Here is a 13,047-nt window from a genome sequence, read left to right on the forward strand (position 1 = left end):
TCATAACAGTACTGTCTTCTGGTTCATGAATACGGAATGCCTTTCCATTTGTGTGGCTTTTCTTTCATTTCTTTTAGCAACAGTTTATAGTTTTAAGAGTCCAATTTCTAGACGTCTATTTTTATTTGTTCTGACACTTCACTTTTCTTTCTTAACTTACCTGCTTTACTAGAATGTGAGTTTTCTGAATGGCAAGGATGTCCTTATATCTCTCTCTCCATTGCGTCTAACACAGTCTCTGCCTATAGTGGGCTCTCCATAAGTGTATGTTCCATAAATGAGAACATGAGTGAATCCTACAAGATGTCAGATACTAATGGGATTCAAAATCAGATTGACTTTCTTCATTATATGCATGTTGGTATTTAGTTGTCTAAGCTCCTTCAGTATTTTCACCTGAGAATTGCTGAGCATCTTGTTGTAAAAGTGAAATGAGCTATATCATCCCTTGAGCCAGAAAAGTGAGAACTGGGCTAGCGATTTAGAAGCTGAGAACTGGAACTGAGTATAAAAGCGGATTCCTGTGGCTGAGCAGAGCTCAGGGAGGTGAAATTGGTGAGGGATTCCTCACTGCAGGGCTGCCAAAGGCTGAGCAGGTGAGTGCTACAGCCAGCACTCTTTAGGGAAGCAGGAGGGGTGATTTCAGGGTCCAAAGCTAGTGGAGGCTGTGACGAGACAAGGCTGGAGAGCTGGGGTTTGGCTTGGGCAGGCTGGAGCAACGTCCTTGGAGAGTTGGCATCTGGCCCCATTGAAGTCCTAGAGCCCTTCTTCCTTCAGCACCAAGTGTCAGGATGTAAGGGTCAGCATCTCAGAAGTCTTCTCTCTAGCAGCCAGGCTTACAATTTCCTGGAGGTGTTTTTCTCACTATCTTCCAATTTCATTTAAGCCATTCCTTGACTGGGTTGGCCAGCCTCTGGACAAGCCTGTTCACCCCGGCCGTGGTGCGATGCTGGTCTCCTTAGCCGCAGCTTGGAAAGCCAGATCTGACTTTCTGAGAGCATCTATCTGACCAGCTGTGCACTTCCCATGTCTTCTTTTCTCTTTCAAGTCATGCCTGTCAATAGGCACAAAGTTGATGCCAGGGACCGTCAGGTCCTTCAGAGCGTGGGTGGGCTTGGTCTCTCAGTGGGGACAGGTATCAGGCTGAAGATGGGAGGTAATGGGTGGGGAAAAGGTGTCTCCTGACAGCTAGGAGCCAGGAGAGAGGGAAAAGATGGGAGTGAGGACTAGGGGCATAGTAAATCCTGAGCTCTGACCATGGATTTGAGCTTCACATGGGAAATGAGCCTCTTCTCCAGGAGCCATAGGGAGCCATAGATAATGGAGGGAGTCTGGCCCTGCTCTGGAGGGTGAACATGGGATAAACCAAAGGCAGTGGAGAGGACAGTGGCTGGGAGAATTTGCTCAGTACTTTTAAACCTCAATGGGTCAATAATCAATATCTCCAACTTCACTCCCTCTCTGGTAAAATCTGGTTCGCAGGAGGTAAAATGTATCTGCAGCAGCCTCCTCCGCCTGGATGCTCACACCCTGATCTCCTGGCGGCTCTGCCCCAACTGGGTCCCTCCCACACCCATGGCTGCTCCCAGGAACTGTGCCAAGAGCGCGTCCTACTGACCTGGCTCCGAGCTGTTTTCTGCGTTGTGAAGATGCGTTCTTCCAACCTTGCTTACCTACCTGCTCCTATACTTGGGTATTGTTTTTATAGGCTGTTCTTTCCCTGCGGCTTCTGAGAAGTAGGTCAAGATACCTGCTTTAAGGGAGAGGTGCCAGGAGTTCAAGTCATCCGGCCTGGAGTCAGGAATCCTGAGTTCTATTTCAGGCTTCACAGCTAATCAGCTAGCAGACAATCCCTGGGGGCACATTCTTCCCTCTGGTCCTCCCTGGGCCCTTCTCTAGGTCTCATGATTTATTTTTCTCTGAAGCTATATCCCCTGGGGCTGTCATCTTCTTCCCCATTTGCACCGTCTGGAAGGTTCTTTAAAGCTGTTGGCTGCTCAAGGCTGGTGCTGGGAGCAAGAGCTGCCGCAGTTGTGTGGCTGGTTGGGAGATTAGAGGCTTTTGCGCAGACACGGTGCAGCTGGCGGGGCTGTGTGAGGCTGGAGCATCAGGAAGCCAGGCTCCTGGACTAAAGGACAGGCCTGGTGCTGTGCCCTGGATACTGGGATGAGAGTGAGGGTCCTGGGTTTTATGTGACAGTTGTAGACTGCCTCTCAATTCTAATCCTCTCTCTCTCTGTCATGCAGGGAAATTCAACCTCTAGTTCATATCAAAACTGGAAATTATGGTGCTTACTCATGGCAGATGGCATCATTTGAGCTGTTGCAGCAAAAGACATTGTTTATGGTGACTGTGTTAAGTAGGGTGTACTTTGGCCAAAGAATAATGGCCTTTTCTAAGGCTTAGTTCCTCCAGCCTGACCCACCCATCCCAGGAGGGCACTGGGCTCTGGATTTGGCCAACACCAGAGGGGGTCCAGGGCACATGGTCTAGGAGGGGGCTGGAAATTAGAGCCCTGTTTTGGTCTGGATAGCCTGAGACTCTCTTTACTCTCTACCCTGCAAACCCAGGTAATGGGGGAGTGAAATACAGAAATGGAAGGAGAGCAAAGGCAGCTAAGAGAGGGAAGAGGACCTGGGACATCAGACTGTTAGGAAGAACTCTGCTGAAAGTCCGGTTGTCATGTGGGTGTCGGGGAGGACTGCAGGGCATCATGTGTGCTGGAAAGAAAATGGGTCTTGGCAGAGTGCCCGGGCTTGAATTCCTGCTCGACCAATGCTAAAGAGCGGTCTCGCCTCTCTGGGCCTCAGTTTCCCTGCTGTAAACTGAAAATAATAGCACTGATCTTGCCAGGTCACTGAGGTATTGCATCAGATAATCTGTGCTGCCCACCAGGCACAGACCTGTGGCAGAGTGAGCACGTGGGAAATGTTATTTCTTTCCCACTTTGCTTCCTGTCCTGCCCATCATTGTGTTTCAGGTTTCTACAGATAAGTACGAAACTATTTAAGAGAGGGATCCTGATTCTGACTTTCTCTTCTTCCCCTGATCTGCCTAAATAACTGATTACCTGCATGACATTGCATGACACTGATTTCTTCGTGACATTCTTTTAGATATCGAGACCCTTGGGTTCTACTCCTTTAAGTCATGAGTGAGAAGATTATACTCCCCCAGCTCTCAGCTTCCTCATCTGGGAGTAACACCCTCACCTTAGACTTCTACAGCAGAACCAGTTGCTGCTCAAATGTCACTTCAGCATCTTGACTGCACATCAGAGAGGCTGGGTGTGAGCTGAGTCCTTCACCACTAGAGACACAGAGTCCAGGGGAACCTCAGCCCTCTGGCAAAGCCCCATGCCAAATGTTGCAGGCCAGCCAGAGTGATCCCATTCCTGTGCCTTTGGGAGTCACATACCAGTGTGGCACAGTTCTATTTGGGAACACAGACTGGGGGAGGGGGAAGGACCACTCCAGGCCTCGGTCACTCATGAAGATCCAGGAGCACCCTTGGAAGGATGGTGCTAGTAAAATTGTCAGTGAAACCTGGGCTGAGTCTGAATTTCAGATAAACGAGAAAACTTTTTTAGTTTAATTATGTCCCAACTATTGCTTGACACGTACATCAAACAAATTTTATTTGACATTTAAATCTAATTGGGCATCCTGTATTTTGTTTGTTCATTTGTATTTTTCTGTTTTCCCCTTTTTACTGAATTTATTAGGGTGACACTAGTTAACAAAATTATACAGTTTTCAGGTGTCCTATTTCACAACACATCCTCTGTACACTGTGCTGCGTGTTCACCGCCCCAAGTCAAGTCTCCTTCTGGCACCATTTATCCTCCTGTTCCCTCCTCCACCTCCTGGCAATCAAAGGCATCCTGTATTTTTATTTGCTAAATCTGGCAACCCTAGATCTAACACCAAGGCCTTTGGGTCAGGCCCTCCAGGCCCTCCCAGTATGGCCCTCGGTGACTTTCCATCCCCCCTTTCTGCTTCTGCTCCCAGTCCTCCACTCTGCTCCAAGCAGGCGGAGTCTAGGTTACGCCCCACCCACCCTCTCCCCTCCACCATCCTGACCTTTGCAAATTGTTTTCCCTAGGGCCAGAATGACAATATTTACATTGTATCTCCTCATCGAGAAATCCTGCCCATTTTCCGCAGCTCATCTTGAATTTTTTTTCATGAAATTCTACCCTGTTCCTTCTGTGAACCTCCACCGTAGAACTTGCTAAATTTTATATAATTTTTGCATGTCTCCTGAGTACCTTTCACATTGTCTAGCACATAATCAGGAGTGATCACTAAATATTTCATTAAAAGAATAAATTAATCTACCAGTCATATGAGTGTCTAAATAGAGGTCTGTGCCTCTCGTGAACAGTTTACTATATTCTTTCTTGTCATGTTTTTTTTTTAAAATCGGTGTTTGTTTTGTAGTCCCTGCCAGACATTTCACTCCTGAGGACAGACACTGCATGTACCACTGTGCTGAAGACACCTGGGAATAATTAGTACATTTTGTGTTTAACAGATTGTGGGGTGGGAGTATCTTCGATGTGCAGACCAAGCTAGTCTCCAGATTTTCCTTTCTGCCTGGTTCAGATGTGACTGTCAGCAGATCTCAAAGCCACCTGACTTGGTCCTAGGACTGGAGAATAGAGACAGAGCGCCTTTGTGAGTTGTCAGAGGGCCCAGACTACATGTGAGCTCCGGGAACCTTCCCAGGGTTTCCCTGGGGTGGGTGGCGGGGGGAGGGGGTGGATCCAGGACTCCCATGTGCTGCTAAGAGAGGGAAAGAGGTGAGAACAGGAACAAAACCTGGGAAGAACAAGGAAGCAGGAGGAGCTGGTGAGGACGCGGAGGAACATAAAACATGGGTTTGGGGTACAACAGAGAGACCACTTTTCCAGGCACCCAGCAATCTGGATTCTCTTTCTGGCTCTGTCGCTGCCTTGGGTGAGGAAGGAGAGAAGATACATGTGAGAATGCCCACTGTGTACTGTCATGTAGGCTTTATATCAATTTCCCAAAAGTCCTGCAGGTTCAGAGAGAGTAGATGACCAGCTTACAGACACACAACTCAGTGTATCTAGGAAAAAGAACACAAACCAACCTCTCACGGCCTCAGTTTCCTATTCCGTAAAATGGGAGACATTACACCTCCCCTCCTTAACTTCTTGTAGAAACCTCAACCATGGGGCAAGAGGAGAAACTGAGGAGTGGATATTGAAAGGTGAATGTGTGGAATGTAGAGGAGGCTGAGTGAGAAGCCTTCGAGAAGCCCCGAGCTGGGCTAGGGGGTGTCCAGCCCAGAGTGTAGGGCGTGAGCCTTCTGTCCTTCTGGATCTGTCTTTCCCACAGTCAAGAAGATGGAGCAGTGGGCCCTGGGGCACAGGTGGAGAGGATTCCTGCTACAAAGGAATGACACCCATAAATCTGGGAGAGAAAAAGCAAGCTGACTTCCTGCAGCACCTGGGGGGTGGGGTAGGGTGCATTTCCTACGTACCTGCCCTAGGAAGGACGCTGTTTGGTAGCAATCACCTGGTCGGAGAGTGGCTGGGAGGGGCAAAGCTGAAGGTTTAATTAGAGAATGGGGCTTAGCTAAGGGGGACAGGAGAGGGTCAGGGTTATTTCCCAATTCGTTTTCCTTGCACCCCTGGCTCACTCTACGAATCCTGGAGAAATCCAGAGGGGGAATAGACATACACCTTCTGGCGCCCCTGCTGGCCCTCGGCCCTGGGTCAACGGCCTAAGCATCCGAACAGGGGCCAGGAGTTCAGGTGGGTGACTTCCGCAAAGAACCGCTGCAGCTAGACACTCCGGACCAGGCACCTTGGGATCTGGGTTTGAGGGAGGCTGGAGAGGGGCGGGAATCTGCCTGGGGAGGGGCGGAGCCGGCCGGGGTCTGCGGCCAGGCAGTGGCGGAGCCGCAGGGGAGGGACTCTCATTAGCATAGCCCCTCCCCTCTCGGCTCGCCCAGCCCAGAAGCCTGAGCGGAGGCCGGCTGCGCTCAACCTGGGAGTGGACTGGGCTCGCGGCTCCTGGCTCTGGCCCTCCCGCGTCCGGCCTCCACCGGCCTCCGTCATCCGCCGCTGGGTGTGAATGAAAGGCAGGCGCTGCCGGGGGCTGGCTGCAGGCGACGCCGCAACGGGGCCTCGAGGGAGGTGCTCGCCCCGTGGAGATGTACGGTAAGGAGGGTTCTGCCTCGGCTGGCAAACTTGCGGGACGCGGACCATTGTCCCCGCGCGCGGGGCTCCAACGAGGCCGTGGGGTGCGGGCTCGGAGCCCGGCTGGTCTCTTTCTGTTGCTCTGTGCGCGTGTGTTTGTGCCGAAGGGACAGAAATGCTCAGGGCCGGGCACCCTGGGGTCTTGGAGTCCTCCGGGCCGGTGGTTTGCAGGCGCTGGGGCGGTGGGCGTTGGTCGGTCGTGGGGTGGGGGCTAGGGTGAGCCTGGGCTCTGGGGAAAGCGGGTCTCCCTTGGAGCTGAGCATCCGAGAGGTGGTCATGTGTGACAGCATTTGCAGAATTAACAAAAGCGGGTGGTGCTGCGGAGTTTTCTGCGGAAAGCCGGTTCCAGATTGCAGTGGGGACGCTCGCTGCCCGCCTTGTGCCTGGTTGCCGGGATGTGGGAGGCGGCGCCGGCGGTGCAGAGGGTTGGGGAGCCAGCCAGTCCTGGGAGCCCCGGCTCGCTGTCCCTGGATGGATGTGGCTTTTGTCTGTCCCTGCCGCCTGTGGGAGCCAGGTTCCCTAACTTCCAGATTGGCCCTCCACAGGGACAGAGGAGGGAGACGCTGGTGAGGGCGCCACGCAGCTCTGGGTAGCCTCCCTCTGCCTGTCCCCTGACCCCTCTTGCCGTCTTCGACCATCTCCTAACTGACGTGCAACAGTTAGACCCTCAGGGTGCACAGGTCTGCTTTCACACTGGCGAGAATTCCTCTAGTTTTGGAGGCAGCACGGGTGAAGGAAAAGGGAGCTTTTGGGTCCCACATTCCAGCTCTAAAGTGTGGAGCAGCAGACCCTGAGCACTAGAAATCAACTGCATTACAGAGCATCTGAACTGCTGTGTGTGTGGGGGGGGGAGATGGGGATGGGGGGGAGAGAGGATCCAGATGGACATAAGACCATCAGAACCCAGATTCTGACAGCTGTTCTCCGGCCAGCTAAAGAACTGGACTTGTGCTCACCTCCCATCTCCACTGCCAGGTAGGGGCCCAGGGCACACCTGAGGGGTGAGTGTTGGGAGAAGAGTGTGTTCCCAATTTAACCTACCACCGAGGCTGCTCTACTGAGGCTGCTCTGCTGCCTCACCACAAACAGACTATGAGTCACAAACTTTGTTGGAGGCAGAAAAAGCTGAGAGCTTAGTGCATAGGCTCAGCACTCAGTGGGCCTCACTGTTGACAGAGAGAACCTTTTCATCGATCTCCATCTCTACCCAGTTGGTATTACGTCTGCACTTTTGAACCAGGTCAAGACATTAGCATATTCCCTCAGCAAGTATTGCCCTGAGGTGGATCCGAGGGGGCAGTAGAGTGGGAGGCGAGGTTGAGCTCAGAGCCTCTTCTGCTGGCCACGGGGACTCTGGGGAAAGGTAACAAGGCCGTTGTTTTATAAGCTAGGAGGCTGCGAGGTTCCCAGGAGAGAGCTGTATTTTCTTAGTCTGTTTTCCCCTCTTCTTTTCTGCAGAGTGAGCAGCCTGAAGCTGCTGCAGGTCACTTGACAAAAGCATGTGACTGCAGGGGCACCTGCAGTGGGGACGGAGTTAGGATAGGGCCCAGCAGACCGGGTAAGAACTAGGAACCTCAGTTCTCCAGGGCCCCTGTGTGGTGCTTAGTCTGAGTCGGTTGGGGTCCCTGTCTGCCTCTACTGTAGGAAGCAAGGGAAGGAAGAACTGGATGGTACAGAAAAGTGAACTGAGAATCCAACGTATCTGGGTGCTGTTTTCAGATATGCACAGATTTTTATTCCTCTTTTATAATATGTTTTTATTCCTCCAGGTGCAAACAGAGATGGTACTTACCCTTGAATGAGTCATAGAAAGATTATAGAGGGAATCCTCTGGGCAATTGCCTGCAGCAAAGGAAAGTCACACCAGTGCCCGCTGGGAGATTATTACTGTGTCTCACTTAGGCAAAGCCTTGTCTTTGGAGGTGTGAGAGGGAGCTCACTTCTCAATGGGGGGAGTGGGGCTCATCAGTCTGAATTTTAGTATTTTCTTGACTTCCATGAAAAGAAAGGGTTCATGTGATACTTGTAATAATTCTTTCCCCAGAAGTCAATAGAGTAAAGAATAAAGATACAGATAGGGAGGATGGAAAGGCATAGAATCACAGGCTTCTTATATTTCATTCTTATTTTCCCGTATTTCCCAAGTAAATTGTCCAAGGTAACATGGTTAAATAGGACAGTGCAAGATGCAAACTTGGGCTTCCTAGATCCGCACGCCTCCCCCCGCCCCCACAATGCCTTCAGTAAAGTCTCATTAGGAAAAGGCCACCCCGGATTTTACTAACTAATGAGCAGTGAGCTCCCCATGTAGAGCCAAAGGTCACCTGAGAGCTTTAGGTAACAGTGACCCTTTGACTACCCACCTTGGTGACTTGATTCATTGTGAATTCATGTACTCTAACTCTGGCCCCACCTCTCAACTGCTCGGAGATTCTGGACAGATCTTCGTGTCCCCTCTTCACCCCTCCTCACCTTACTTCTGCCCGGCCGTTCAGTCTTCCTGTGCCCTCGGTCTCCTCCACCTTTTCCCTCTGTCTTTGTGGGGAACGAGGGCCCTTCGTCTTTGCTAGAGGACACAGTGCAATCTGGGACAGGAAGAATCCTAGACCTGGGGTCTGCCCATCTCAGTCCAGAGCCAGGCCATGGGCAAATGGGTCGTCTCTTGCACTGGTATCTCAGGAGAAAATGGCGAGATGTACATTTCCCTCCCAGGTGGGTTGTGAGCCCAACGCATGACACTGGCTCTGGCAGGGCCTCGGAAGAGGCTCTGCGCTCACCGGACAGATTGCTCCAGAGCCTGACCCCTTCGGGTGGTCTTGGGCCTTTCCCCTTCTCTCTTCTCCTCTGCCAGCTCTGAGGATGCGTGTCTGTGCCACCTTCCGCCCCACCTCAAACACACAAGTCCCCGTGACCTCGATAGCCACTCAAGACACCAAACTCAGCCCAGCTGCCCCCTTACCACTCACTCATTTCTAAACCTCAGTCCCTTTCTGGAAATGGCTGTCCAAAAGGACACGGGTGAGTTCCCACAGTCTTGTTTATAGCTGAGAACACAGATCGACAGGGGACCTGGAAAAATAAAAGCATGAGGGTGGGGGTGGGTAGGAAGATTGTGGGCAAATTCTGTGCAAAAAATGGATTCCCATTTGTTTTTCATTGTGGTGGAGTCGTATGACCAGAAGTGTCCCTATTCCTCTCTCCTGGGACGGAGCCATGCTGGGCCTGGCCAGGAGCATCCTGCTTCGCCACTGAGGCGAGGCCGAGCTGTCTGAGAAAGGCCACCCTCCAGCATCAGACCTGCTGGCCAAGTAGAGGATTGGAAAGGGTTTCCTCAAAGCCGCAGTCTGTGTGGCCAGGTCCCACTCAATCAGAGGCTGCCCTGACGCATCCCCCTCACTGGCAGGCGCTGCCTCATCCCCGACAAGCGTGTTTTCTCACGCCGTGTGGCTGAGAGTGCTGACTGTAGGGAAAGTAGCGATGGCTATGACGTTCCGTAAGTGTGCTTCACAGAGCACGCGTGTGTGCTGTAGCTGATGTGGACGGTGTGGCGACACTGCAGCGTGGGGCCGACTCCCCGGGGTGCAAAGGCTCACCCTTGGGGAAAGTTCCATGGGTCCTGCTGCCCCCCCAGCCACACACACACACACACACACACACACACACACACAGTCCAACCCCCTCGCCTTCCGGGCACTCCCCCCACCCCACCCCAACTCCTTTCCTCCTGGGAGGAGCCTGTTTTCTCTCTCTAGCTGCCTATGGTTTAGTGAATTCAAACAGTTGTAGTTTTCTTCTTGCACAAAAATAAGAATAAAAATAAAAAGTTAATATTGCCTTAGAGAACATCTGGACAGGAGAGTAGGAGGGAAAAAAACCATCGAGAATCCTCCTAAAACCAACCTTTTATGTATGACTATCTAAATTACCACCAGGATCTCGTGCTCGCCTGTGTTTGCCCCTTTCTCTTCTCTTTTGTTCAGATCCTGTCTGTGGGAACCCAGATGGCAAAGGAGCAGCAGGGAGCCCGCAGCTGGCCTCCCATGACCTTGGGCCCAGCCCTTTCTGAGCCTGCTGCCTGGCTCTACAAAGATGACAGTGTCCCCCGCACGGCAGGGATTAATCAGGGTGGGAGAGCTGTCCCCACTGTTCCCTCCCCTTGTTTCAACTTTCTCTTTCCTGTTTCTTAAAAATTTTTTTAAAGGGCAAAAATTAAAATAAACTTATGTCAGCACTTGTAAGACTGTTTCTTGTATCACACAAGAGGAAAATTTAATTTACAAAGCAACCTTTTTTTTTTCCTGGTAGTTATTCAATCCTTCCAGAAAGTCTGGAAAAAACAGTAAACTACAAACAAGTATAACTGCTTTTACTGTTTTGGTATCTTTCCTTCCATGCATTTGTTTATGTGGTTGGAAATATTAATTTTACATAATTTTGCACTCCAGTTTTTTTTAACGTCACATTAGAATATAAGCCTCCCCCCCAAGTTAGTAAAAACTTGTTGGCTGCCATTTTTAATGACTATATAACTGTCCACTAGATGATGTATAATTTCCTTATTTTATATTAGATTATACATAAAGATTCAGTGTTATAATTCTGGGAAGAGTACCTGGTACCCAAAGCTTTCTCTAAATTTTGGAATATTTCCCTAGTTTGTAGTCCTCCAATGGGTTGATCGAGGAATATGAACATATTAAATATTTGTTATATATTGTCAAACTGCTTTCAGTTTGTATCAGTTCCACCACCACTGGCAGTTAGATGCATCCTATCTCTCTGTGCTCTCAAAAGCATTACACATTGAGATTTTCCCTCAATTTTTGATAATGTGATAGAAAAATTAGATCATTTGAACTCGTACTCTTTCTGACTAGTGGAGTTAAACACTGACCATGTTTTTTTAACCATTTGCATTGTAGTGAATTGTCAGGGTTCATTCATTTCTTGAGGAAATAGTTAACTATTTACCTGTCATTTGCTTTATATTTTATGTTTTGAAGGGAACTATGCATAAACTTACCAAGTATTTGTGAAGTGTGAGCTACATATGATTCTGCATAGGGCATCATGGGGAACACGGGAGTGCATAGGAGTCCTTTCCACCAAGAGGACTTCTATTTCAGACAGGTTGTTAAATGTGCAGGAAATTTAATGATATAAAGACAGGTTCAGTAAAATTGCACAGTTGTGCTAGGTGGGCTGGAGTAAGTCATCAAATGAGGGGCAGCAGCAACATCTTGAAGTGGAAGAGACCACTCTGAGGTGGACCTGTTGGGAGGGCTTCGGGGGAGAGCGGGCATCTGTGCAGGGTCCTGAGCTGGGTGGGGAAGGGACAGAGGCCATGCCAGGTGGGGGCACCACTGTAAGTGCACGCAGGTGGGGAAAGAGAGGACCTGTCCAGGGACAGTGAGGGGAGGGAGCGTCCTGGGTTTGGGCGGAGTTTAGGTGCAAATGATGCGATGGCGAAGGAGATACGTCGGGGATTAGGAGTTTCCACTTACCCCTGTGGGCAGCGGGAGCCACTGCAGGTTGTAGACTGTCAAAGGGCCGATTTGGTCGATGATGTTTCAGGGAAAGGATGCTAGGGCACTGTGCAGTCGGGGGTGGGGGGGCAGTGGAAGTGAGGAAAAGGCAGAGAGACCAGCCCCGCAGGTGGGGGCCCCGGGAGCAAGAAATCTCTGGACCAGTTCCAGTTGTGCATATGCAGAGGAAGGTGTTTGCTCCTTTAAAAAAAAAAAAAAGCAGTAGGACTGGGTGGGTGGGAGAGATGGGGATGTGGGATAAGGTGACTTGAAACTTAAAAAAAGGAAACATTCCAATGACACATTCAATGTGGGTTATATAAGCAGGTGTAGAAAATGGTGTATTTAGAAATAAGTGCTAGATTACCCAGAGCTGTAAACGTATTATAATCTAACTTGTTCTAAAGAGGATTTGCAGCATATATTTTACGTACACATCTGGCTAGAATAAATAAAGGGGTCAAATCAAGGAAAAGCTATGAGTAAAACAGGAAAAAAAATAAGAATAGGTTATTTCAGGAAAAAGTGCCTGCCAACAGGCACTATTGAAAATTCAGTTTTGAGCTTCCCACAGGCCCCTAAAGAGGGAGAAAGTCATTTGCAAGTCTCATAGCATTTACAAAAAAAATTTTTTAATGCGGTTACTGAGGACAAATACAGCTTTTTGAGATGCTAAGAGCTGACAGAAATTCCGCCCTGAGTTCCTCATAAAAGAGGAGTATTTTATAAATGTTGGTCTAAATTAGGTTTTTCTTTTAAAAATACAGTTCCCTCAATCTGCTCTGTACCACTTTGTAGAGTATGAAGACTGCTCCAAATGCGTCTGTGGGTTGATTCCTCACTTTGAAATCGCCACGGGCTCTGCTCTGGGCTTCCTGCCTGGTTTGCATCGAGCCAGGACGCGCAGGCTCTGGTCCCTTTGCAGCTGTGGCTGTCATTTCTCCTTCCTCGGTGATTGTGTCTTCTGAGAGTTTGCTGGGGAAGCTGCCCCTCCCTTGATGACCGGGGGAGGCCATCTGGTGACACTCTTGTTCATGTGTCTTATTTGAGCTCTCTGCACACTCACATTGCTCTGGTCCTGGTTCCCACTCACCTCCAGCCCCGAGAAAGTGAAAGCAGGGAGCTCCTCTCTCTTGTTCCCTGAGACACAGCTTAAGGGCCCAGGACACTGCCTGGGACAGAGGAGGTGCTCAAGACACCTTGACAGGAGGAGGAATGGTCATCTAACAATTCACCTCTTTGTGACTTCTGACCCTCTACGTACTTTGGCTTTCCCTGTGCCATGAAGAC

At 50.1% G+C, this 13,047-nt stretch overlaps 1 protein-coding gene across 3 annotated transcripts in view; it reads left to right on the plus strand.

Annotated features, from left to right (window-relative positions):
* Positions 1–6,004: 6,004 nt before the first annotated feature.
* EFR3B (EFR3 homolog B) overlaps positions 6,005–13,047 on the plus strand; it is a 71,357-nt gene continuing 64,314 nt past the window's right edge. For all 3 annotated transcript variants that reach the window (XM_037146784.2, XM_037146785.2, XM_037146786.2), the window contains exon 1: positions 6,005–6,193. In XM_037146784.2, the coding sequence (XP_037002679.1) occupies positions 6,187–6,193 (7 nt within the window). In that variant the 5' untranslated portion in view covers positions 6,005–6,186. The remainder of the gene's footprint in view (positions 6,194–13,047) is intronic.

This window comes from Artibeus jamaicensis, unplaced genomic scaffold (genome assembly GCF_021234435.1).
Source record: "Artibeus jamaicensis isolate MK-2021 breed Jamaican fruit bat unplaced genomic scaffold, CSHL_Jam_final contig_465, whole genome shotgun sequence".
NCBI classification, from domain to species: Eukaryota; Metazoa; Chordata; class Mammalia; order Chiroptera; family Phyllostomidae; genus Artibeus; species Artibeus jamaicensis.